Source organism: Xiphias gladius, chromosome 1 (assembly GCF_016859285.1).
Source record: "Xiphias gladius isolate SHS-SW01 ecotype Sanya breed wild chromosome 1, ASM1685928v1, whole genome shotgun sequence".
In the NCBI taxonomy this organism is placed as follows: Eukaryota; Metazoa; Chordata; class Actinopteri; order Istiophoriformes; family Xiphiidae; genus Xiphias; species Xiphias gladius.
Window position 1 is genome coordinate 8,387,773 of NC_053400.1, and position 27,416 is coordinate 8,415,188.

The window sequence follows — 27,416 nt, forward strand, 5'->3', positions numbered from 1 at the left end:
TATAAGCCCAATGTCCAGCGGTCAAATTCATGTGAGTTATGCATGATGAAATTTGCTTCACCTGTCTGAATTCACCTTGAGCTGTAACACTGTAACCTTTTACTTTTGGACAGAGACAGGCTAGCTGTATCCCCCTTGTTTACCATCTTTGTGCTAAGTTAAACTAACCAGCTGCTGGCTGTAGCCATACTTAATGCACAGATGTCTCACTGCAATAAAGTGAATAAGGGTACGTACCAAAATGTGAAAACTATTACTTCAATGTGACCTGACAGCTTCAAATACACATAAATAAATTCACAGCAGATGTATGATGAATTTTCACTATGGTCGTCAGAGGACGTCAGAGCAAGGTTAAGTGGATCACATTTGACACTGTCCACTTAAAGAAAGCTCAACAGGTGAAAACATGCTGTCAAAGGAAAGCACACTGAGAATATTCACTATGAAAAAAGTCACAAACACCGGTGGGAAGAGTGCAAATATGGACAGAGTACATAAGCATTGCAGTGTTGCAATGTCTGTCTTTTTTAACGCAGGGACAGAAGAACCCTGAGATTTTTGTTTTGTTCTGTGATGTAAAAATAATGATTTAAAAAAAATATAATTGTAAGCATTTGTTTTTGTTTTGTCAAGACAAATAGGAATTATTTGCATCCATTACATCCATTATTCGTGCCCTGAAATAGTCTTGACCTCATTTTATGTTTCAGGAATGGCAGCAGCGAGTGGGAGCTCAACATAACTGCTCCCATGTCAGTGGCAGCTGTGTGTCGGGGGTTTAAGTAAGGAGGGCTTGTGAAAACATGGCGGTCTACAAGTGTGAGCAAGTGCCAGTAGTAGGAGGATGTGTTTACTCTGGCAGAGGTGTGAAAGACACTCTGCTGATCTGTCCACCAGGTTTAGACTGTAGAGGTCCGTGAACATGAGGCTCATGTTTTCTCTGGAATTAATATTTAATTTCAATCTTTTCTGACTTTCGTTAGTGCGAGATTTGGCCAATCAATGTTGCTTACATTGATGATGGATTGTTTCCTGCTCGGACGAGGCAATTCAATTTATTTCGGTCTATTCTGATCTGTTGCTCTGTGGAATTCTGTCATGTCACTCCCGCACAATTAGATGAAATTTACTGTCCACCCCTGGCTGACCCCTCCAGTATCAGCTATGTTTCACACCTAGGGTGCAGAATGTATCCCCCTCCCTGGCCACCTCACCCGCTGACATGGATACACACACACGCACACACACACACACACACACTCACACATACACACACACACACACACACACACACACACACACACACACACACACACACACACACGCACACAAAACACGTTGAAGCTTTCAACGTAGCTAATATTACCACACACATCTGAGATAAATAAGAGACATTCAGAATAATGTGATGCTGCATTTACAGCCTAGGTTTTATTTTTATTTGTCATGCTCTGTGTTGACTGTAAAGCGTACCAAGGGTTAGCAAGTCAGGGTTACCAGGACTAAAATCTGGCAGTGGTCTTGGCAACAGGAAAAGTGCTGTCACCAACCTCAGTGCCCAGGTTTACCTGCTCAAGACCTAAACATGTCTTCATTAGTCCACATTAGAATGCAGTTGCAAGAAAACACCCAGTTCGTAATGTATAAATATTTCAGTACTTTCATCATTGTGCCATAGGCTCAATCACTACTGTGTTACTTCATTCGGCGATAGATACCTACTTAACAGACGTTTATTTAAATGAAAGTCTTCAAGATTGCCACTTTATTACACACCCAAATCTCCCGCCAAATTGTCAGTGTTTGAGTTGCACCGTGGGTAATGTAGTCACCAGGCTTTGACAAGGAAGAAGAATGTGTGGAACAAAAACTACAATATCTCTGATTCCATCGATCCTTATTTTTATCTGTCCATTGTGAGTCTGACAATGTTGTAGGAGTACGATGCTAACTTGGTGCTCTCTTAACAGCTCAGTATCTATAAGTTATTAGTTATTTCACTTTGTACAAAAAACAACAGTAAAGCTACTCTCATGATCAAACATTCCTTCTGTTCCTCCCCTTACTTTAGAGCCCAAAATGTTGGTCGTGACACAAAAAGGATGGGATACCACTAGACTAATGAAATTTATAATAACAGTGAACTAAAGCACTTACTTACTAACAGGTCACACTGATGTATACAGTACAAACAACAGCTTTGTTACTGCTGCTGCTGAAATGGGTTCCACGTTGAAGGGGAAAGACAGAAAATAAAGCATTTCAACTGCATTGTGCTTCTCAAATTTCCTGTGTTATTTGCATATATACTGATTGGCTTGTTGCATATGCCATCATTTGCAAGATATAAACTGCTACTTCTCAGTGTATTGACTAAATTGAACACCTTCTGTATTGTTTTACTTTCCTTGATACATTTCTACTTTATATGGTCGACTGTTTCACTTCTTTCCTCTAATCCTTTTATTCATTGTATCACTATTTGCTGTGGAGCCAACCCAATTTCCCCACAGGAATCATTTAAAGTACATGTAATTAGATTTTAGCCAAGCAAAGGGAGCACACTGGCGGCCGTGGTGGTCTTGATAGACACGGAAGGCCCAGACAGGTGGCAGGTGGCCCAGCCTCAGAGCCTGCTGTGGGTGGGCATCCACCCAGAGGTGCCAAACTCGCAGGCAGGCTCCCACAGCCTCACCTCGGGCAGGGTGACTGGCAGGGTCGCACAGCGGGTCAACCCCAGTTCACCCTGCCCTCAGCCTGACACTGCACACACGCTTACGTTAGTTTGTTTAGAGTGAATCAGCTGATTCAGGAATATTATATATCTTTACCACCTCACTATTTAACCTATTTTTCATAATTGAAGGTCCCTGGAGCTGGCAGCACTTTAGTGTTCTGGTCAAAGGGTCTCCAGGCTCCAAGCTGAAGGACACCATCTATAAACACCAGACAAACAGCATTTCAGACAGTTTTGCATTTCATATGTTTGTTTAATTGAGGATTTTATTCTAGTTATCTGCATTGCTGCAAGCTGGTTCTCCACCAGGGAGGATATGACGTTGATACTAAGCCAACCACAAAGTGCTGATGCTTCACGGAAACTGAGCTGAGAAAAAACAGAATCGTCCCCTGCATTAAACAGGGTTGGGATTTATGACAGATTGGATGTTAACATGATGTCATAAACAACAGAGGCTCCAAGAAAAATAACAGAACAGGCAAACTGGCTCCTAGCTCAAAAACGGGGCTGCCTGAAATCAGACTGGATGGGGATAATAAAGTGAAAAGCATAGATACACTCACTCAGCTGATTTTTTTCAAGGAAGAGCACGTGAGCATCTGCGTTTTAGTCCTCCCAAGGGGTTTTCAGTTATTTTTCACTTAATATATATGTATATGTATAAATATAAATACAGAAACATATATACATACAGAAACTCTAAAAAAGTACATCTCTATTTCTGTATCAACATGCATTGGTCTTTCTCAATAGATCTGATGTTTTAACAAAATTTTCTTCTGCTGAAAAAATTAGAAAGGGTTGAGGAAAGCAGAGGAAACAGGGGAGAGATGGGGACAGGGAAGGTTAGCAGTGATAGTATTTTCCAGCATCCCTGGTTCTCACAGCTGAGGTGTGAAGTGACGCCTCCAGACTCATCAGTTCTCATCAGTGTGAACCATCGCACCTCTGCTTTAACTGGATAATACAAGTCATTATGCTTCATTAAACCTTGGTGTATTTACATTTACATTTTAGCCATGTGGGGCATAGGTTTTCGAACCAGAACAACAGAGAACAGCAGCAGCAGTAGGGTAAGCTGCACTTGCTCAGTCAAGATAAAGACAGTGAAGGGTCAGAGATGACAGCTCACGCCTGAGTCGCTGGGACTATAAAGTGATCGTGCTAGTGAGAAATGGTGGGATATAAAGTGGAAAAGATCAAGAGAAGGATAGAAGACACTGCTCTCAGGTTCAAGGTTGGAGCGAGGTGAGGAGGGAGAAGAAAGGAGTTCGGACAGGATCATCTCCGCTCTCTTGATTATCATAAATCTCCTGACTTCGAAGCCACTGACATGATGGCATGCGTTTTTCAACCCAGAAGAAAATTAAAAAACAGAGCAACGTGATTTAAGCACATCCCAATACCCCGTATGTAAATATCCAAGAATCCTTTTGTTAGTGTTTCTCAGGCACAAAGTGTACATTTTGCAACCCTAAGCTCCTACTTACCATACTACATATACTGCACTACTGTGTGCGCTGTGATACTGTGTCTCCACATTGACCATTTCTGTAAGGGTCATTTCATTGATTTTTTTTTTTTTTAATTTTTAAAATTTTAATCAAATAGAGTTACCCATGTTTCAGCATAATAACTATCTATTTTTATAGCTTAATTTCAAATTAGTGGTGGAAGAAGGACTGAGTAAAAAATAGCAGTACCACAATGTAAAATTCAAAGTAACAGTTCCGCATTCAAAATTGTGTTCAGTATAATTGTATTATTATTATCTGTACTATGTAATCATAATGCCAAATTAGCCCTTTTCAGAGCGTTAAGTTATCATATTGTTGGAATTATTATCATTTATGCATTAACACATGAGCAGCATTTCTTACGCAGTGGCTGATTGATGTGGAGTTAATTTGATCTACTTTAGAGCGATGCATCATATCTTATAAGCTGTTCATATGTTTGTTTACAAAATCTGAATCTGGATAAGTACCTAGTAACTGCTGATGTCAAAGGAAAAGTGAAGGGAAGGTACGTTTTCCCTCTGAAATGTTGTGTAGTAAAAGTATCAAGTAATGTGAAATTTAATTATCAAGTGAAGTAGAAGTAAATAAAAATTGAGAAAGTCTAATTAATTTCCACCACTGTGAATTACAAGTCTTTGTGACTGCATTTTTGTGCAGGCCACGTTTATACATTGGTCTGCATAAACCAGATTTTTATTTATCACTGCAATGGACTGATATGTATTTGGTGGCAATGGATCCAAAAAACGTCTTCAAGTTTCACATATTTATCCTATGTTGTAAACATTTTGGATTAATTGCTAGAGCATATGATTATCGTGACATAAATGATGGTGGGGTTCAACTTTGGACCCATACCTTTGCAGAACAATGTTGTTATTGTATACTGTAGATGCTCTAGGTCCCAGGTCGCACCGGTTCAGTGTACAGGGAGCATTTTCTGTACGGGTTTATCGCTGGTTTATTTTTGCAGTAAATAGCTTCTTCGCACTTTCCTGTTATAATGTTTAGTTTGCTGACCAGTTTTTTAGGCTTTAGTGTAAAAAAAAAAAAAAAAAAAAAAAGGGACTGCAAGATCATTCAAAATAAACTTCACCCTTCAACATGTGCAAAATGCATCTGAGTTGCTGCAGGGGGAAAAACCCCAAAAAGCAAAATTGTTTATTGTTTTGAGTAGGAGTCAGAATTCACACCTCCACTCCTGTAGCTGAACTTTCCCAGACACAGATGAGAGGGAGAGACAGGGGCAGAGGGAGAGGTACAGAGACAGGGTCCCAGTGAGGGAGAGTGTGTGTGTGTGTGTTTTCTGGGGCAGTGGCCTCTGCTTTAGACACTGATGGTTTGTGAGAATCTGCGGAGGTGTCACTTTACACCTCTGTGGCCTGGCCTGGACTTATAAACCAGTGCGAAGGAGCTGAGCAGCACTCACAGCCTCCCAGTCTCTCCAGTCAGACCACTGAGTCACTCCACACAACATGGATACCTCCTCGGTCCCTCTGCTCAACTATGGCCTGCAGTACCAGTGGTGCTCCGACTCAGACCTCTCCAGCATCTCCTCGCCAGAAACCCTCTCCCCCGTCCACTCTATGGACTCCAGCCTGTCTCCGTCCTACCAGCAGCCTCCACAGTCCACCCCTAAGGCAGCTAAAAGCGGATATTCCCAGAGCCTCAAATCCTCGCCCTGCTCCCTGTCTGGACGTGGCCGGAAGTCGGGCCGAGCCACCAGGATCCGCAGCAAACAGCGTGAGAGCGCCAGCGAGAAGGAGAAGCTGAGGATGAGGGATCTGACCAAGGCTTTGCATCACCTCAGGTCCTATCTTCCACCCTCGGTGGCCCCCGCTGGACAGACTCTGACCAAGATCGAGACTCTCCGCCTCACTATCCGCTACATCTCCTACCTGTCGGCCCAGCTGGGCCTCAGCGAGGAGGTGCTGTTTCAGCGAAGGGAACAAGGAGACACCTCAGCCAGCGACACTTCATCACCTGACATCCTCAGCTACTTCCAGCAGGGCTCCATGGGAGGTCAGGAGGCCCAGCTCCAGAACCAGAACCGGAACCATGGCCTGTACCCAGCCCAGTGTCACAGCCAGAACACGATGCTGCACTCTGGGAGCTGTAGTTTTGGAGTGGATCAGTACAATAAGCCGTACAGTGAAGCTCCTCAGGGAGATAGCAGCATGGATACCATCCTGCAGTCCCCTCCAACAACACAGCCCTCCTGTCAGGTGAGTGAACATTGACTCAGTCACATTATTTATGACACTCTGGATGTAAAATCACACATTTAGCCTCAGTTTGTACAAAATGCTAATACATTTCCTGTTGATTTCTTTAAATACAGATGTGTGGCAAAGACTTCTGCATCCCATTGGTTCCAAGAGAGTATTGGGGTTAAACACTCCAACACAGTACGATCAGCATCCAACAACAGACACAAACTACTTCACTGTTTTTACTGCCTCACTGTGAATCAAGTAATTTATTTGAAATATATGTGCTAGTCTACATCTTATTTATTTTTTTCTATGAAATGTTCCCTGTAAATATTGATATGTCTAACAACTATTTTTATATTTCTTTATACCACTATTTATAATAAAATATTCAAATGTCATCATGTTTTTGTCATCATTCAAAGCCTCTCTCCCATGATGCAGTACGGTTTCTCTCATTCATCATTCGGACAGGTATTCATTACGTGTGTACTTTAGGTTTGGACACTGTGGCGAGTAGTTGAGAATAAGGGGCTTGTTAAAGAAAGGTTGCTGGTTCAAATCCAGCGGGATTGCGTGTACTTACACCTAGATATGTGCGGCAGGATGAGGCTGGTGCTTCTGGAAAAAATGCCACAGAGTACCCTGTCCTCGACATACAGGCACAGTGACGCCACACAAACCGACAGCGACTTCCAATCTGGATGAAAACGTCGACGTCCTTAGTGATGGTGCTCAAAGTGAACACCATTGAAATTCACTGGCAACCCTCCCACCCACTTCTTGTTTAATCATGCCATGACAAAATATACACTATGAGATGAAGCGCATATGTGTTCTTTGTAAAATAGGATGGGGTTTCAAACTTGTTTCAAATTTTATGTACTTGCTGAACATATACAGTAAAAGATGGTTAATGTTAATGTTATTTTATGATACAAGATAATTGTGGGGATATTGTGAATTAGAGGTCGTAATCATTCGCAGTTATTAATTTCTTGAGCACATATATCCTGTTGACATAAGACAACTCGACTCACAACTGCATAACCGCATGTCACAGACGCTGCCAGAGCCCGTAACATACAGTAGCTTTAAATGTATTGAAGGATAGGTTCATATCTTTTCAAGTCTGTCCACAAAGAACTGCTGGGTGCCCAAATAAACAATGAAACAGTTAATGAATGTTAATGATACTTAAGAAGAAAATGGAATTTGTTGCAACTTGTGTGAAAATAATATTTCCAAATCATTTCCATAAAATATTGTATAACATTGCACAACACTGTGTAGTATTGGAGACAAAATAGACTGATACCCACGGCTGTGTACGGTACATAAGTCATTCAAATCTGATAATGTCTTATGAAATGTATCATTTATAATGAATATTCTATTCTATTCTATTATACTATGCCATAGAGAGACTTTACATAATCCTTTGTCATACATAGGATTATGATCATACATGACATATTAAGTGACATAAATACCTCAAAGGTGAGATCAAGTAACATTGTTAATTGGGAGTCAGAGACATAGGTCTTTGCAGAACCATTATAGCGATGCTCTCTTGTGGTCTGAAGCATGTGACATGTGAGTAGTCCAAGGTGAGCAGACCAGAGCTCAGCCTCTTCCATGGGTTATCTAGTTTATTTAGTGTATCTTTGTTAATGTGGCTCAGGGCAAACACAGACAGGTCCCTGGCACCGCTAAGTCTAGACTAGGGATATGAGATCCTCCCTATTCTTTCCCCCGTCTCTCACCTACAGCCCTAATTACCTGCTAAAGCCAAAGGAGAGGCCTTTAATATTCATAGAGAAGTGTGGATCTGCATATCAGGCTGGAGAATTAGGCCCGAGTGTTTAGTTTGCCGCATACATGCGGCTCATTTGATATGCAAGCAGCAAACTTAACACAAAGCCTAATATACTCACTAAGGTCTTTTATCACAGTAAAGCTAATAAACACTCCAGGCTAAAAGGGTTTGGGATGAAAGGGTTAGCACTGTGGCGCTGATTATTCACTCATTACATGTGAGTAAACACCGTCAGAGCTAATGTGGATTAAGAGACGGAAGATCCTCTCTATCATCAGCCTGGAAATTCATGATGCAAATGTAATTAACTGATCACAGTTTATGATTTGATAGAGAAGCAGAATTAGAGAGGTTCTCTTCCAAAAAATATAGTGATAAATAAAACAAAAATAAATATTTAGGCAGAAAAATGAATATTTGAAGCTCCTAAGTTTTTTGGTGTAAAACCAAATGGATTCCATCTGTTCAAGCTTCAAGCTTTAATCAAAACATTTACATGCTAGGAGTAGTTTATTAATAAGTGCTATCAGTCACTCTTTTATCCGATGTTAAATACGTTATTTCCGAGCGCTTTTATAAAAGTAACCTGTATGTTACAGAGCAGCAGGTCAGTAGGAGAGAAATGACAGCTATATATGTAACAAAAACATAGATGAATATTGGGAATGACAGAAATATAAATGGTAAGTTTTTGTTTCCAGTGACTCATCTAATGTCATGTCAGAAAAAGATGGTGGTGGTTCAAAGGTCAGTGTGGGAACTAGTCCTTGGGTCAGCTCTCAAGTCTGGTGTCACCTCACACACTTTCCAGCTCAAGAAAAATAAAAAACTAAACCACTGCTTCAGCAAAATAATTTTTACTGGTAGCTGTCCTCAGAAGATCTTTATCCTCGTTTTGGATATTTTGCCTAATATCTATTTTTTCTTCGCTTGTTTGTTTAGTTTTTTGTTTATTTGTCATTTCTTCTTGCATCAGTGAGTTGGCGGAGAGCTGTGCGGGAGTCATTCACACGGTAAGATCATGGGTTTCACCAGGAGTCAAATGTGACGCGGTGGTTTGTGGGAACACTGCTCAGGACTCAGATCCACAGTCCACACCTGACATTCAAATCCACGGACTTACCAGAGAGAATCCACTGATCAGAGAGATACCATCGGAAAATAAGAATCCAGCTATGCTAAACACAGATATGGATTGCATGAGTGAAAAAAAAAAACACACCACTAGGCATTAGTAAAATTAAATGTATATGTAAATGGTATATTTTTTGTGTGTGTGTGTGTGTGTGTGTGTGTGTGTGTGTGTGTGTGTGTGTGTGTGTGTGTGTGTGTGTGTGTGTGTGATGAATGATATCAAGTTCAGTTCGGATCTTTCTTGTCCAACAACAGGATTATTTTCATTTATGAACATAATGAAAACTCAATAAGACAAATGAAAGACATCAAAAGTGCTGGTACTGTACAAACAATGCAGAATCTAATATAAAGAGTCAATGTGATAAAATCAAATAAAAACTGGAAGAAGAATATAGGGATTGGGTAAAGGTAAAGGTAAAGTGCTATGCTGTGCCAGGATCTAGGAGGGAGTTTATGTTGTATTGGAATGAAGAGAATTTATAGCCAATTGGTTAAAGGAAAACTTGGAACTGCAGCCTATTTTCAGTAACCTGTATCTCAAGTCAAATTCCATAAAAGAGAGGTTGCTCCAAATTTTTACTTTTTCGTGTGATTTGGCCACTGCTTCCCAACGATTCCACTCGCCTCCCAAAAAAATGTCCCCAAGTTGATTCCTGTTTCAAACATGTAACTTCCCATACCAACAAATCACTGAGCAGGTCACGACTGACTCAATAAGGGATCTGTAAAATAACACCATCAACTTCCAGTCAACATTAAAACAGTAATATAGCATGTTGTGTACATTGGTGTCTTAAATTCCCCTTCTGTTGTTTCAAGCGAAACTGTCTGAATGCAAACCTACATGCAGAAAACTATGCACCAATGTTTAACCTATAGCTTGAGATGACATAGATAGACAGTACATTTTCATACACCTGCTGTTCTTTTTCAGAACACTACTGTTGAAAAACTCTAAGTTTGTAAGCCAGAAATAACATTTGAAAGATCAGGGGTGAGGAACTCTACATGGTAATAAATGTTTTGACAGAAAAAAATGGTATAAAAAGAAAACAAAAAGGCGCTGAGGAAAGAGTTAAAAGATTTTTAAGTGCAACTTAGAGCAAAACATTTGCAAAGGCATCTGATAAAGTACATATTAAATTATATCAATATAAAATTGCAAATATATATTAAATATAAAATATTCTGTTGAAGGATTACAACAAGATTTTTCTGCCATTGACCTCACCGAAAGTCTAAGTGGATGAGAGACAAGGTTAAACCCAGTTCCTAAAATGTATACTGTGCTTGGTAGTTGTTATTGATGCTGCACATTCATTCTATGAGGATCCAGGTTCCCAGACCAGTGAGGCCGACTACTGTCCAAACAGGACGAGGTGTAAACTCCTCACGCCTCACAGCTGCCCCGGCACACTTCTCCAGCCTGACCTTGCAGGGATCAGATACCAGGGCAGAAAGAGCAGCATTAATGACGTGTAGAAGTGTTAAATCAATCATTTTCAGTACCACACTAAACAACATTTCTACAGTATATGGGTGTCGGTAGGACACAGCAATTACTGCTGTGTTTGACTGAACCTTCAAGTTATGGTTCTTCCTCGTTCATTCGATCGGCCATTCATAAAAAAGTGATATTGTGAGCATCTGTGTGTTTGACGGTGATTTTGTAGGGATATTATTGGATATTATTTGGTAACGGATCATTTAGCTGCTTCTTAGGTTCCTAAGATCCCTCAGGTTCAGAGGCAGACCAGTGTCCCAGGTACAGCCCCTGTCATGGCAGGGTCATGTTCCCAGGCTGCAGGAGCGAATAGTGTGAATCTGTCTACTTTATGATGCTCGTGCGAGCTGCCAGGTCACACCTTGTCCTGGAGCTGGCCTCTTTCCCATGGGACCCCCTGGCCTAGGTGTCAGCCCTGCTCCAAGAGCTTCTCAGGACCAGAGGTGGCTACCGGAGGTGCAACCTCACACCTCCCACCACATATATGGAGCAGCCTCCCTGTTCCTCCTCACTATCCTCTGACTGCCTCACCAGCAACATACTGACAGCTCACTGCTCAGGGAAGAGCCTACAACCACAGAACCGACTACAACTAAAACTACAGCGCCAGCCATGGAGGTGTCCTACTGCTCTACTCTCCAGCTCCAGGAGAACTCTTTCCTGTTTGACTGTCAGTCACTCCTGGAGAACTCTTATGATCCTGTGGCCTATGATCCAGCTGCTGACCCCGGTTACTTCAGTGCAGGCAGCAGCCTTTCTCCCACCTCGTCTGTGGACTCCTTTTGCTTCTCCCCCACCTCCCTCCAGGCAGACGCCTCGGACCATTTCATCTTCAGCAGCCCCAAAGCACCTAGTCTTACCAGCGAGACAAAGACTCTGCCCTGCTCCAGATCCTCCACAACCACCTCCACCACAAAGAAATCAAGGTCCAGGTACCCGGGGAAGAAGCGCCAGACAGCAAGCGAGAGGGAGAAGCTGAGGATGAGGGACCTGACCAAGGCTCTTCATCACCTCAGGACATACCTCCCACCCTCAGTGGCGCCTGCAGGACAGACCCTGACCAAGATCGAGACCCTCCGCCTCACCATCCGCTATATCTCCTACCTGTCAGCCCAGCTGGGCCTCAGCGAGGAGGTGCTGGAACAGCAGAGATTCTCAGGTGTCATAGAGCAGCCCCAAACCCTCAGCCAGTTCCTGGGTCAGCCAACAGCCAACTGTAACACCATGAACACAGCCCAGCTGTCCTCTCTGCAGCACGCATATCAGGTATGTTCACACCATGGTTGTAAAGTTCACGTATGTCAGAAACATGTATATTATAAATGGGAGATATGCTTTACAATAAACTGTTTCATATAATTTACAAGAGGTTTCCGGAGTGTTAAAATTGAATGAGTTCCTAACCAAAATCTGTTTTCTGTTGCCAGGTTTCTAGCGGAGCTGGCTTCCCCAGCGAGCAGTACTGGATGCCCCAGGAACAACTACAAAATGTCACCTTCTCTGGCCAGTGCTGAGAGATATGACTGTCAATCCACTCAACTATTTTCATTGCAACAATGACTTCTAACAAAATGTATGGACAAAAGTTCTCATTTTTGTTATTTTGAACAAAATATATTTCTGTCCTTTTGTGTGTTTTTGTATATAGAACTGCATATTTATTGAGCTTTCACAATGTGATCAGAATAAACATTATTATTCATAAAAACCCTTGGGCTTGTTGTTGGATATACTTTGGTCACCCCCAAATTTTACAAAGTCATATATGACTTGGTGCTTGACTCCACTTCCATACACAAACACCACGGCTGTCAGCAGCACAGTGAGGTGTTAAACAGGGAGGACATCCCCTCTAAAGACTTTAAGGAAAGACCCCTGCTGAGAGATGCAGCAGCTGAGCAAGGACCAGTTATCTGGCACCTTTTCTATCCTGTTTAAACATGTCTGGTGCTTGAGACCCTGAAAAAAACCTCGTGACAAATTAACTGGCCCTTGAGTGAGTTCAGAGACTTGACCATTAATGCTCTCAAATAGGTTTTATTTTTCTCCTGTTTTTGAAAGTCCCACTTCTGTTGTGTTTGGATCCATACATGAACCAGAACTTAATATGGGCAAAAACTATGTCAGTCCACAGTGGAAGATGGCTGCACTTTGTGAATTTATGTTTTACACTACTCTTATGTCAACAAGGTGATGTGTGATGTTGTCCAGATGTCTAGAGCTGCTCTGCAACCTCTTTAAAATCCCAGCTTGGTCTCAGAGAATGTCTCTGACTCCTTCTATTTGTTCTAAGAAGTTCTTGTTCCAAGTACTTTTTAAATGTGGAGGTACAAAACATTACAATGCAAAATGGCTCTCATTTCATAGACTGGCATCCACAGCAGATGCAAAAATCTGGTGAGCACAAGATAACACATTTTTTGCGTTGCGAAAAATTCAGCGATGTTTAAAATTTTGTCAGGGTTAGACAGTACATACAGCAAATGACACATTTTCCACACACAAAACTACATTTTGGTATCAAATAATCTTTATCCAGAGCACAGCTTTATCAAACTTTACATTACAAAAAATTCTCCATTGCATTCAGAATATACATAATATTTAATAACAAATTGGATTTTAGTTGGAGTAAAAGTTTCTAGAACAATCTGAAAACTGGGTAACAGAAAGTTTGTTTGGGTTACTAAAGTGGGGAAGAGGCTTCGCTGTTGAACCATTCAAGCACCTGTTTCTTGTTCGTGGCCACCCAGTTCATGTTGGCCTTGGTTCTCTCCAGCGCCTGCTCAAGAGCTGCTGTGGCCGAGCCGAACTGCCCCGCGTTGTCTTCTTTGAATTGCAGCAGCTAGAGAGGAATATGGTGAAATGATTGGGATTTAATCCTGGGACATAGTGTATTTTTATAGAGTAGAGGGTAGCATGTCAGCATGAACAGAGACTGTACAGAATATATAACAAGATTGATCAACATTTACTCTTAGGAAAAAACAACGCTTCGATATAGAGTAAACTGGACCTGATGTACAGTATCATCCATTGCTGGAATGTAACAAAGTACCTTTATTCAAGTACTTACTGTAAGTACAAATTTGAGGTATTTTTACTTTTCCTGAGTATTTTATTTCATGCCCCAGTATACATTTAGTCCACTACATTTACTTGACAGCTATAGTTCTTAGTTACGTTACATATGTAGAATTACAGATTAAGATTTTACATACAAAGCATATGAAGAGCTTATAAAATCGACATGAAAATTGTGAGCTTGAGTCACTTAAATCATTTTTCATGCAAAAATGCCAAACATTACATGGTTCTGGTTTCTTACTGTGAGGATTTGCTGCTTTTCCTTCTCTTACATTAAAGTAAACTGAATAATGTGTGGGTTTGGAGTATTTGTTGGACAACACAAGCAATCCAGAGATGTCACTTTGGGCTCTAGTAAGTTGTGGAAATTTCTCACTTTTTTATGAATTTCTACAAACCAAACAATTAATTGATCAATTGAGAAAATAATCAGCAGACTGATCAACAATGAAAATAATCATTAATTGCAGCCCTATAGAAAGTAGTATCTCAACCAACTACAACAGTAAAATGCATAAGTAAGAGTAATCTTATGATATAATATATAATAGCATAAAACTCACAGGGGCCATTTTTTGCATTGAATACTTTTACCTTCGGTACCTAAAGTAAAAATTTCCTAATAATACTTACATACTTTTACTTAAGTAAAATTTTCAATACTTGAATTGTAATGGAGTATCATATTATATGTAAAGTGTCATATTGCTACGTTTACTTAAACAAATACTTCCTCCACTACTGGTACCTTTCAAACATTAAAATCAATGTTAACATTAATTCCATCAGAAATTATGAATGTAATCTGAAAAACTGGGTCATTTGGGCCTGCAAAAAAGTGAAACTGTACCTGCTTGTACTCAAACTCAGTGGAGAAACGTTTGGTCACTCCAGTAATTAGTCGTCCAAAGGATAATGATCCGCCACCATAGCTGAATAAAAGGCAAAAATAAGAAGGAATTGATCATTTTGCAAAAAACCAAAGACTGTGTAATCAAAGCTTTTTTGTGGGACACTTCTAATTTGTGTTGCCTGCATAGCAATGTGCCAACCCTGGCATAGCTCTCCTCTTCTAGCTGAGATACACAGTACAATTGGATGGCACATACTTATGTAAATAAGGGGAAAACTCACTCATTGAATATGTGGTTCCAGTTGGATCTGACAAAGTCCCAGGCCAGAGGCTGGCCGATGGGGTTACTAGCAATGTAAACAATGGTGACGACGGCATCCTGCTTACGGATCTTCTCTGGGTCCAGACAATACTGCAGATACCTGAAACACATTCACAGGGAGGACAAAAGCCAAACATGCACCATCAAAACTGTGCAGTGACCACTACTTGTCAGCACGGGTTTGATATAATGATAAAAGTTTAATTAAAAAAAACTTAAAACAGAGGGTCTTTTTGTTTCGACCATGCTGTAAAGTGCAAAGTCACCTTAAGAAGAGAGTAAAGAAACAATATCCAGCATGATGTCAGTGCTACTGACCTGTTCAGCAGCCAAGGCTGTTTGGTGCACGACAGAGCATACATAAGTTTATCAGCTTCTGAAGCGATAGTAGCGCTCTTGTACATGGACCACGCAAAGTCCCACTCCTTCTCTCCTCCTCCTCCGATTGCACTGCAGTACACTGTGGACTTCAAGTTGGGACTAATGCTGGAAGGTTTCAAAACGATGGGAAAGAGTTAAGAGGTAACAGCAGTGGCTAAGAGCAGAATCAGGGTGGTCAAGAGGGAAAACGGTCGAGCACAAAGTGATGGAAGAAAAAGAAAATACTTCAATTAAAATAGAACAACTCCTGCACTTGACAAGTTTATGAATGAGAGATATATTAATTCCTAAGGTGAAAATGAGACGGAAAAGGGAAACATACAAAATTAAGAGTGTATGCAAAAGGAACGGAAACAATAAAAGGAAAGAAAGCGTAGAGTGTGAACATACTTGTTTTTAACAGGGTTTTGCATCCACTCGTTGAACCAGCCACTGGTCAGATTGTTACAGCCTTCCACTCCAGTACTGCAGGCCAAAGAGATTGCATTCACCTGATTGTACCTGGACAGGGACATGAGATGAAGGGTCAAGAGAATTAAGTAGTCTGTTAAAACAAGGCAAAACCAAACAAGACTTAGGGTTAAAAGCCACGCTAGTGGCTCTTTGAGGCTGCATGTAGGCTCAATCTAAATGTTAAAATACTCAAAATGACAATGCTAATACGATATTTAGCAGGTATCATGTTTACCACAGTCTGTATTTATCTGTGCTAGAAGTAAAATTTTGGACTTAAGTGAAAGATAAAGGTAAAAATCCTTCATTTTCACTCCTACACACAAACTGACTAACAACAATTTATCAAATGCCTTTTGGTGTAAAAATGCTCTTAATTTTAAGAGAGCTCCAGAGGACTCTTCACTTGGTTAAGAGTATATTCTAGATGACTGCAGTACTGAAGACAGAGCGGGGACAGAGTAAACTTATTCCACTATTCGCATATGAACATTTGATAGGATGTTACACCACTTTTTCCCTTTTCTTTTTTGGCAACAAGAATAAATCTGCCATTGATTTTGTTTGCAATCACTATCTAAGTATCTTCTTTATCTGCACTTGTCAGTATGGGACTAAATTCTTCTTATTATAACATTGCTCTGACCTACCTCTTCTCGCAGCATCAGAGTTTTGTTTCAATTTCAATTTCTTATTTTGATACTTTTTTTTTTTTTTTTTTTAAAGTTTAATAAGGTTCACAATCATAGTTTAATATATTAGCACGCTAAAATTTGCTAATTTGCAATTAACAGAAAGTACAGTGGAGGCTGATGGGAATGTCATCTGAAAGTGTTTAGTCATAAACAAAAGTTTACGTCAAAGTAAAATATTGACGGTGCTGGATGAAAAGTCAAAGGATCAACAAAGTGGTTAGCCCACAGTTCACCCTGGAGGCGACATGAATTTCATGGCGGTTTTTGAGCCATTTCAATCAAAAACAAAATTTCTTCCTCATGGCGACACTAAAGTCACAGTTTCATTGTCCTGGCACCACTGAAATCTGTACCACATTTTCGTGGCAATCCATCTAGTGGCTGTTGAAATCTTTCACTAAAAGCACAAAAAATAAACACGTGGTGGCACCACATTAGTATTTAGTAGTTAGTAAGTTAGAGGATTACCAAAGTGACTAGGGTTCATTCTCCGGGGATCAGTGATATTTCAATCTGGGACAATGTGGTGGACAAACCAACCGACTGACAGACCGACATTGCCATCGACATTGCCGCTAGCACAGCTAAAAACTGTTGACTCATATGATCAGAATAGTACAAACTCATTTAACTCATTTGGTATCTGCAGCAACAGGATCTACCATGCTTTAGTGGGATGTAAATTGTCAATCACCAAAAAGTAGATTTCAATTTTTACTTTTTGCGAACCTTATATCTTTTATAACAATAAATACCACAATGTAACACAGTTTTTATGTGGTTGTGAAGTCTACACATTTACTTGTCATCTTATCATCCAAACACACAAATTGGTGTCGGCGCTTAGAGTGATCATTGTAACATTATGACAAGATACTCATGTATCAGCCCAATCCTGCTATAGTGATTGTCCCAAAGGTTACTATGGCACGTATGTGTTCAAAAGAGTGAAACAGACATGGTTTCAAACAGATAGCATGTTAACTTCCTTACTGGTCAGTGTGCTTTTCAGGGATTTTTGTCCAGTTGAGAGTGAGTACTTTGAAGTAGTTAAACAGAGGTGTGACCTGTTTCTTTATGTAAGCCTGAGGAAAGAACATACACACGTTTTGTTAACTTGTATTTCTGTTTGAAGAAAGAAATGTGTCATCCAGAAATAATTAACCAGAGTTACCCTCAATTTGCATTGCATCGGAATAAATTTATTTATCAAGAAATACCGTTGATCATTCTTTACACACCTGCATGGGTCCATAAACTTCACTGCGGTCAAACATGAGGAAGAAAAAGTCCAAGTTGCGACTGGCTGTCTGCCAGGGCATATATTCTATTTCTTTATTAAGGAACTTGGTAGTCCTCAGAGCCAGAGTTGTGTTCACCATCTTTGCCCTGAAATGGTCAAATACAAATGCTCGGCTCTCTCTTTCAATATTTGATAACTGTGCTTTGTGAAAAAGTATGATCTCACCTTGCAAGGTTAAAAGCATCATCAATAATTTGAGCCCGGTTGATCACTGGAATATCCTGAAAAGTGAACAGGAACTGATTTCAGAAATTGAGTTTTGAGATGGATAGTCTTTTAGCAACACTGCAGATGTATTACTTCATAATTTCCAGTTGCAGGTGTTATACCTTATGCTGGGAGCTCAGCTTGGTGAGGAGACGCTCCCAGTTTTCAGAGTCGTAGTTGACTCTATAGAAGCCTGTCATATTTATGTTGGCCACCAACCAATCTTTAACATCAAGAATCATGTCCTTGTTTGTAGCTGTTTGGATAGAGTTGAAAAATTAATGCATGTAATTACATTGTGTTCATTACCTTTACACTGCTCGCAATGTGCACCTGAAATAAATCTTACCTTCTTTGCTAACAAGCCAGAATAGTTGACTAGCTACACCAGTCTTAATCGACGTTATAGGAACAAACCACTCATAACTGGAGCCACGTCCATCCAGCCATTCATATGTGCACAGTATACAGAAAGAGCAGGTGAGTTTAGCAAAACAGAGTTATATATAACCACATACGGTATAGTCAGCATATTCACTGAAACATTAAAAAGTGGTTCCTACTTGAACTCTGAGGGTCTGTCCACAACGGAGTCTGGATCCAACAGGAAGTGTTTCTGGGTGATTCGTCCGGTCTTGGTGTCAATGGTGACCACAGGGAACCCCATTTGTAGGATCCATCGGTTCATGACAACCTCCACAGAGTTGGGCAGCAATATGCCGGCATGATCAACTGCCTGGTAACAGGAACATTCAAATATTAATAATAGTATTACTCTTGGTTGCTCCCTGCTGAGGTATTCTTTTTTACTTTCTTACAAATAGTTCAGATGGCAATGTTCAACCATAATGCAAGTGCCAGGACTTCTAACCTTATCTCAGAACTGACTTATCCTACCGTTGACCATTAATCATTGAGTGACAACGAAGAGTCAAATGAATCCTACATATGTTTTGTTGAACAGTGCTAATGTGGCCACAAGTGGCAATTCCAAGATAACGGTAGTGTTTATTGCTAAAACAAAGTGTACAGTAGAACAAGTAGAAAAGAGCTCTAAAGTCAGCAAAATGACTAGTATTGTCAGGTACACAGCAATATCTACCTGAAGCTTGCTAACACTATCTTACATTAGCCACCATAAGCTACTTGTCATACCAGACCAACTGAGGTTGGAGCACCAAAACCCCTAAGTGGACTAAACTAAACATGGCTGATTTCTATGGTCAATTAATTCAACTTTAAATTTGTAAGGGAAACTGTTATTTCTTCTTTCAAATGTTACATAATTATTTCACTTTAAGGTTGCACTAATCAATATTTTTACATTAGAAAATTGTCAAAAGATTCACATTACACATTAGTGAACTCACTGGAGGCTTACGTTACCTGCCCAGCACCAAACAACAGAGAAACTAATTTAGTGACTAACTGGTGAACATAGTGGAGCATTTCGCTGCTAAAGAGCCAGATATTTCCCTCAGGAGTTGGTATAGACAGAAAACAGAGCAAAAAGAGATTGAATATTGGACTAACATTGGGTGTCCAGAAACATGACCCCAAATAAATGCTAATGTTTCTGTGTCTGCTCCTCGATGTTTAAATAGTCAACTGTCTGCTAACATGTTAGCCTTATCACTGCATAAGGTGATAAGTCAGTGCTGTGTTTGGTGCACTACCCCGAAATAGTCAAACGATCCATGACTATTGCTTTAATACAGTATAATTTGCACCAAAAGAATAGTGTTTAATATATTTCTACATGAAGCTTTATTATATTCAGAGATGGGATCACACTAGCCGTGGCGCCCATCCACATGTTGACATTCCTACCCACGATTACTCTGTAGTCATTACTGCATTATTGACAGTCATCACAGTTGGTGTGATTCCATTGCAAGATAGTCTAGAGTTTTACATAATGTCTTAGAGTGGACGGGAATGATTGTGAGTGTGGTACAGTGATCTGCAACTTAAAATGAATCTGGGCTAGGGACGTAAAGTGTAAAGTGTAAAGGTTTTGAGTGCATTTTATTTTTAAGTAGCTGTTTTGTGGAAGGAAAGCAGTAATGATGATGGTGCTATCTTACCATTTGCAGGTGCTTCCAGAGGTCTGTGTAGACTGTGTTATTATATTTGAACTCCTCTAAGTATGTCTGCAGAGAGATATTAAACCATTGGTTATGCTCTATTTGTGCTTTTGAGGTGAAAAAATAAATTCAGTTTCACCACACATACAGATTATGATGCTCAGCAGTTTAATCAGCTGTACTCACATGGAGTCCTTTGGAGAAGACGATCTCAGTGATAAACCCTGAGAGCATCCTGAGGACTGCAGCTCCCTGTAATAGAAAACAGAAAGGTATTAGCAGTGTTAGTGGGTTGCCATATCAGATATGACAGAAATATAGCAATGTGTTAAAGAGGACCAGTGATTCATTATTAATTTTATTCTTTAGTCCCCAAAGAAAGAATCAAGAGTCCTTGATGAAGGTCAATCGTAAAAAGGAGTACAGTTAAACTCACTCTTACTTTGTTTATCCGAGGTCAAACTCTTGCTTAGTGGGGCTTGTGGAGAACAACACATTGGGGTAAGATTTTTGTTATGTGTTACCCTCAATTATAATGTACCTTGCTGTATGTGATGGAGTCAAACAGTTCACTGATTTGCTCTGGCTTCAGGATATCCTCCTCTTTGGATGAAAGGGGATGTGAGGAGGCCAAAGCATCCACAGCCATCACACCAATTATTTCATTCAGAACTATTAAATCTTTCTGAAAAAATACACAGAGAAATGTTTGTACCTTGTATTTTGGCATGATCAGACACATTATTAAATGCTATGAGCATATAAGGATCACAAAATGTGTTAAGATGTTATATTGATTTCTACATCCACGTTATATGGATTTCTTCATCTGCATCAGGACTTGGCTAACACTGGAGCATCTTAAAAAGATGTCCACTCAACATATAGTATGCAGCAAGTTAATTCTTAGCAAAGAACAAAACTCACCATATTCCAATCTGGTTCAGCATAGTTGGCTCCAAGATAAGAGACGTAGGTGGCAAATCCCTCATTGAGCCACAAGTCATTCCACCACTTCATGGTCACCAAATTTCCGAACCACTATGAGGACAGACTTTCATTTTACTAGCAGAATTTGAAATACATTTCAAAGCTAAGCACAACTACTATCAAAGATTTAATTGATTTTTGTAGGGCAGTACACCACTGGCTGTCATTCAGTGTGATACCATGTGAGCGAGCTCATGGGAGATGACTGTTGCCACCCACTCCTTGTCTCCATTGGATGACACATTAGGATTATATAAGAGGGCCGTCTCTCTGTAGGTGATCAGGCCCCAGTTCTCCATGGCTCCAGCACTGAAGTCAGGAATGGCGATCTGGTCTAAAAACGATTCCAGAGGTCAATACAGGTCATTTTTTGATAGCTATATTTTCAAAGATATGTAGTGTATAAGTAGTTAAAAAACCCATATTATTAGCTGTAAATAATGTAAGCTATTTCACTATCCATGTGTTGGTCTGTGGGAGTGTGTGTGGTTCCTACCTGATTTGTTCAAGGGGTAGGAAGAGTTGTAGTAGTCCTCAAAGAATACCAGAATGGGTCCAGTCTTCTCAAGGGCATAGTCTCCTTGGCCCTCTGCTATGGCCTTCCTACGAGCCCAAATCCTGATCTGGACAAAAACAGCAGTTCATTAACTAGACAAAATGAATAATGGTGGATCAGAGACCTGATGTGAGCTTTGAATCCAGCAGAGGGCAGCGTTGAACCAACCAGGTAAAAGGGCAGGGTGGCAAAGAACAGCTGAGCCACCAAAGAAGGATTTCAGTATTAGGCTGAATTGTCTTAGATTAAAATTTGAGATATTACATTCGGATTGGTAGTCATAGATAATAGCTGCAGTGGTGGAAGGTGGCAATAATAATAACAGAGATTTATAAAACTGTAATTAATGTATTATAATAATTAAAAACAAAATTTGTCTCCAAATGTACCCGACTGCAATCAATAATACACAATACGGCTAACTTCCAAAAACTGATACAAACTGACTGTATGATCCAGTCATTTGAGCCGTAGTCAAACCTTACGCAACACTTGTTATACAGCTGGTTTCCTGTCATAGCATAGATCACTTCCAAATTGGGATAATCCAAATTGGTTTCTGCCAGTAAAGTTTAGATTCTATTGGGCTTGGATCATCCTAAATCACTGGCCCTTATTCAAGCTGTATTAGCAATAGTGGTTCTCTATAGTAGCAATAGCAGATAGCAGAAGTCATAGCAAAAGAATCCAGTATTAGTAGTAGTGGTATTGGGGCAAAGTTTGGTTCTCAGGACTGATTATTAATGTTAGAGTTTATTGTTAACTTTAACAAAATGCTCTTTTCCCTTGTTCTGCTCTACAGGAAGGTCGCACATCAGACTCTGTTTCAGCACAGCAGCCCACATTGCAGTGGTAATTGACTATTAGAAAAAAACAAATATCAAATGCAACATGTACTGCAAACACTATAAATTAATGATAATGATACAAGAAATCAAACACCTATAAATGTAAATAATATAGATATTACACACCAATTTCCATTTGTATTGTTCTGACTGTAAGATGTAACAAGTAATTACCAAAATGTCTGAACCTGGTTTCGTCCCCTTGTAGCTAAAATCACATACAACAAAAGCCAGCAAGTAGGTTGACATAATCTCTGTAGGTTCAAATTTTGTCAGGATTAAATTCTGGCCATCCATAGTGATGTCAACAGGGTCTGTGTGGGGACAAAGACAGCAACAGATTTAATTGCAAATGAAGAAATGAGGAGCAATAGGCTCATTGCATTCCAACAGTACAATACAGAAGAGAATTTTATGTTTTTAGCTGCAATATTAAAAGTGTGTTACTGTATAAGGGGAAATAATGGTAAAATGTTGCACTGAACACTGAAACAGTAACTTGCCGTAATTCATGGCATTGGATAGAGCCACAGTGTGCAGGGGGTGAATGAGAGTCAAGTGGAACACAGCTTTCATAGCCGGCTCATCGAAGCAAGGGAAGGCTTTCCTGGCATCCGTTGGCTGCATTTGAGTTGTGGCCATAACTCTGACAATAGGAGACACCCACATCAAGATGAGAAATGTCAATGCAACCCCAAGCCCTTAGAGACTTTCATACTTAATTCTAATCCCTGTTCAGTGTCTTCTTTTGTAATATAGTGGTTGTATAGTTTTTTGGCGTACCCACTTTCCCTACACCTCTTGTTTACTTCTCCCTTGTTGTTGACAACTGCAATTTCCATAATAAATTTCAGCAAACCGTGGGAAATGGAAGTGAACTTGTTTTTAGCTTAAATGATTCCTGTAACAAATAGTTTAAAAATATCACCAGCAGTGTCATTCTAGGTACAACCACTAGGAGTAACCAAAGTGAGAACATTTCAAATCCTACACATGGCAGCTTTGAATGTAACACCTCAAAGTTAGGCTTTTGATTTTGTTCAAAGTGAGATTATTATTATTATTTTTTTAATTCTCATTTTACTTTATTCTGTTTAACTATTTCGTAAAGCAGGATTGAGCTGAGGTATCGCAAATCATGCATTTAAATCAGACCTTCACTTTAAAAAAAAAGTTCAATAGTGTGGGAAATATGCTTATTTGAGAGTTAGATAATAAGATTGATAACACTCCTTTGTCTGTTTGTCAAATATGAGGCTACAGCAAGCAGCAAACTAGCTTAGCTTAGCGCAACAAACTGGAAACAGGCAAAATGTGAGATATTACATATGAATTTGTGAGGTTTATGGGTGTCAGTAGGATAGGGCCAGGCTAACTGTTTCCATCTGTTTCCAGTCTTTGTGCTAAGATAAGCTAGCTAGCTTCTGGCATTAGCTTCATATCTGACAAGAAAGAAAGAAAAAGAAAGCCAATAAGCACATTTCCCAAAATACTTTTTCTTTAAAGTGAAGGTTTGGTTTAAATGCATGGTTTGCGATGCCTGTAGAGTTGTCAAGGTGTTTAAACCCTGCTTTACTACATATCAGTATTTACTTGTTGTGTAAATCCTGACTACGGCATAAATCTTGAAACTAAACCAAAATATTTAACAATATATATATTGGGGTCTCAGGCTTTTGGACCACACTGTATAATGTAACAAATTAAATTAGATTTCAAAAAAATTCAAAAAAAGATTAAAAAGAACATCATACTTTTTCACTCCATCTTCAATGTATTCACTCCTGTAGAATCCTCCCAGGTCGTCAGACAGCTCCCCAACAAACTCAGTGAAGAGCTCATACATGCTGCCGGCCTGCAGAGGGCTTTTGAGCTGGACCACCAGGTACTGAGTGGGAACCTCCAGCCAGGTTTTTTTCAGGCTGGGTGCAGTGCCTCCGTTCAGGCCCTTCAACTTGGCAAGGTATCCCTCAAAGGTGGTGAGGTTCAGCTTGTTGGAGTGGATGAGGATGAGGTCAGTTTCCCTCACACATCTGAAGACCACTGTGGAGTTTCCGGTGAAGATGTACAGGCCGTCTGTGTTGGGCTCCAGCCAGGGCCTTAGGGTCACATTGTAGGAGACAGGAGCGAGAGAGTCTGGAAGTCTGTAGCGTTGCCAGGGCTCCTTTGGGGGGGACGGCGTGGTGGAGGTGGGGGGGGTAAGGGTGGTGGAGGTAGTGGTAATAGGGCTGGCAGTGGATGGAGATGTCACTTCTTTCTTGGACTTCTCCTGAGAGTAAACCACGGTCAGGGCTATGATGGTGGCCACGGCGCCAGCAGCTAAAACCACAAAGGTTACTGCCACCGCTTTGCTGATGTAGAAGCCTTTCCCCATGTCTTTAGCAGGAAAGAACAAGACAGAAAGGGAAAAATTATTGCTATTTATATCCTGCCCTGTTGGGTTCAGCCCAAAGTTTAACGTTGATCTGGTGGGCGGAGTTAGCTAAAAGTCCATCACTGACTTGTAAAAAGCCCTTGTGATAAGAATGACTTCTGCCTCATCTGTGAACTTTATACCTGCAAAATGACTCTGAATAAAGGCCCTCTATAGAAGCTCGCCTGTGCTGTCTCTGTTTATTCAATAGTGTGAATTTTGTGGTGGTGGAAATAAAGTAGAACTTTGTGTGCACGTGTGTGTATGTATATAATTTTCAAAGGTCAAATGTATACAGATCTGGCTATGAAGTGTTGTGTGATTAAAATGGGATAACAATGGGTTTATGAAATGGGATACAAGCGACAAATGTTTTGAAAAACCGAAATTTGCTTTGGTTGACAAAAACAGTTGTGGCTTTAAGAAAAATGGAGACATTCCAGTGGTTGAACTGGACACACAAATTTGGTTTTTGATTTGAAAAAGGAAAAATAAGCAATGAAAATGTTTTACTTACGTAATTTCATATTTTGTCAAAAAATTCTTGCCCAATGACACGAAACAAATCAGAAGTATCAGCATTCAGCTGAGTTGAGTGAAGGACAATGGATCGGACAGTCTGAAACTTCTTATTATGAGGAAATCCAAAACCCTCAGCATACAATCATCTTTGCGGCAAAAGGCATGACATCTAGATGACAATTTTAGTGAGTCAAGTAACTCCTTGAGAATTCTTTTGCACTATTATTTAAATGAATCAAATACTTATAACATGTCTACACAGACTACTAAGCATAAGCAGCACATCAGCGGCACGCGTGCTTCAGCACTATGTCAGGGTCTGTGCAAGATGAGTTCAGGCACAGCAATGCTGTGTGGTCACCCATGTTTTGGCAGAGATCAATGCTCATCATCAGCATCATCAGCAATCAATTTATTTTAGCATGTAAAATGGAAGATAATAAACTCGAAGCCTAAAAATATGTCTCAGGTCACATTTGAATGCATAAAGAGCTGGTGAAGCAGGAGCAATACACAGCCTTGTGTAGACAGCTATATTGATTGACATTGTTCCATCAGCCACATCAGCGTCGCACTGCAAGTGCCAAATAAAATCGAATACATGTGAGAGATCATTCTCTCTAGAACCTGGTAGTCTAGCTCGTCGATTGTCGTAAAAGAAGATAAACTGATTGATGCTGTGTAGTATTAAAATCCTCTCTCATAAAAATATAAAACTATAAAAATGTATTTTGATATCTAATAAGATTTTCAGTTTCATTGATCTATCACTCAATCTTGCCTTCTTGGATCATATCTAATTGTCTCACTGGTACAGCAGTGACATGACCTCACCAAAGCAGCCCCTCGTGTTTTGTAAACACAGGGCTGTTTTAGGTCTGAATGCCTGGTAAGAGCCAAAAAAAAAAAAAAAAAATGTCATAACAGTCTAAAGAGCCAAATCAAATGCAGATTCTTGGCTGTACCTTGTTTTAAATTTGTTGTGTCTTGTCTTGAGGATTATTCCAGTGTCATGCTTTTACTAATACTGGTATTTCCCAATAACACTTACAGTATATGTGTCAAAAAATGTGTCATAATGGCTGGAGATCTTATTAAACAGTCTCTTTGAACTCTTTTTCTGTAGGAAGAATAGTCTTAGGCCTTAAATATAAATTGAGCTTCGTAGGATGGATATTTAGCGTGTATATGTTCTATGCTGTCTGATATGATACAAGATACAAGAATGCTTGGTAAATTTTGGGGAACAGCTGTATCTGCTTTTTTGACTGAAATTTCAAAGTGTTTAGCTATGGATTTCAAACATCAGTAGCTTTGTATGTTACAGTCCACAAGAAAGAAAACAGAAGACATCATATAACTTTTTTCAAAGGCTGTATAGAACTTCTCATGAACGATAGATTACTTTTGACATGTAAAATCAGGGGATTGCCCCTTTGACCTTTTTGTTATTTACAACTTTATACAGGTCATAAAACATCAGTAAAACCTTGTATCAGCTCCGGCTATCACCTTGAACTTTCAGTCTCACAATATCTGTTTTAAACAGCCGGAAAGAGAAAAGTTTCTCCTCTGTGCTAATCTTACTCCTCTGTCCTTCAGTAAAAAAAGGTACTGTAAACTTACTAAGGAGTGTACTCATACACACACCCATACAGAAGTTTAGACAGTAGGAAGAAACTGGTCCATGTAGAACCTTTAATTTTTCCCTTTCAAAAACCACCTCCAATTCAAGTGTTAAACACAAACTGTGTACACAGATC

At 39.9% G+C, this 27,416-nt stretch overlaps 3 protein-coding genes across 3 annotated transcripts; 2 read left to right on the top strand and 1 right to left on the bottom strand.

Moving 5' to 3' along the window:
• Positions 1–5,738: 5,738 nt before the first annotated feature.
• On the top strand, positions 5,739–11,458 carry LOC120789688 (mesoderm posterior protein 1-like). The gene is made up of 2 exons (XM_040126584.1): positions 5,739–6,488; positions 11,291–11,458. Exons 1-2 carry the CDS (start codon positions 5,739–5,741, stop codon positions 11,456–11,458), a joined length of 918 nt encoding a protein of 305 aa, XP_039982518.1.
• A 90-nt stretch (positions 11,459–11,548) lies between these two features.
• Positions 11,549–12,450, top strand: mespaa (mesoderm posterior aa). Its single transcript, XM_040126594.1, has 2 exons — positions 11,549–12,202; positions 12,364–12,450. Exons 1-2 carry the CDS (start codon positions 11,549–11,551, stop codon positions 12,448–12,450), a joined length of 741 nt encoding a protein of 246 aa, XP_039982528.1.
• Positions 12,451–13,029: 579 nt separating this feature from the next.
• Positions 13,030–25,728, bottom strand: LOC120796612 (aminopeptidase Ey-like). Its single transcript, XM_040139630.1, has 21 exons — positions 25,649–25,728; positions 24,473–25,094; positions 23,222–23,364; positions 22,893–23,032; positions 21,811–21,937; positions 21,494–21,648; positions 21,252–21,365; positions 20,866–21,009; positions 20,511–20,576; positions 20,325–20,390; positions 18,801–18,973; positions 18,587–18,663; positions 18,360–18,493; positions 18,196–18,251; positions 17,969–18,116; positions 17,721–17,812; positions 15,970–16,080; positions 15,517–15,684; positions 15,158–15,298; positions 14,874–14,955; positions 13,030–13,781 (listed from the first exon to the last, which is right to left on the bottom strand). The coding sequence occupies exons 1-21, from the start codon at positions 25,656–25,658 to the stop codon at positions 13,623–13,625; spliced, it is 2,928 nt and encodes a 975-aa protein (XP_039995564.1). The 5' UTR covers positions 25,659–25,728; the 3' UTR covers positions 13,030–13,622.
• Between the last annotated feature and the right edge of the window lie 1,688 nt (positions 25,729–27,416).

Bases quoted from the DNA above. Each gene is read 5' to 3' on its own strand.
- mespaa (XM_040126594.1), top strand. From the start codon at position 11,549: ATGGAGGTGTCCTACTGCTCTACTCTCCAGCTCCAGGAGAACTCTTTC. The intron at 12,203-12,363 runs GTATGTTCACAC...TTCTGTTGCCAG, and splicing joins CTCTGCAGCACGCATATCAG to GTTTCTAGCGGAGCTGGCTT.
- LOC120796612 (XM_040139630.1), bottom strand. The intron at 23,365-24,472 runs GTATGATGTTCT...TCCTATTGTCAG, and splicing joins ATTGAAGATGGAGTGAAAAA to AGTTATGGCCACAACTCAAA. The intron at 15,685-15,969 runs GTATGTTCACAC...GAAACCTTCCAG, and splicing joins CAAAACCCTGTTAAAAACAA to CATTAGTCCCAACTTGAAGT.
- LOC120789688 (XM_040126584.1), top strand. From the start codon at position 5,739: ATGGATACCTCCTCGGTCCCTCTGCTCAACTATGGCCTGCAGTACCAG. The intron at 6,489-11,290 runs GTGAGTGAACAT...GCGAGCTGCCAG, and splicing joins CAACACAGCCCTCCTGTCAG to GTCACACCTTGTCCTGGAGC.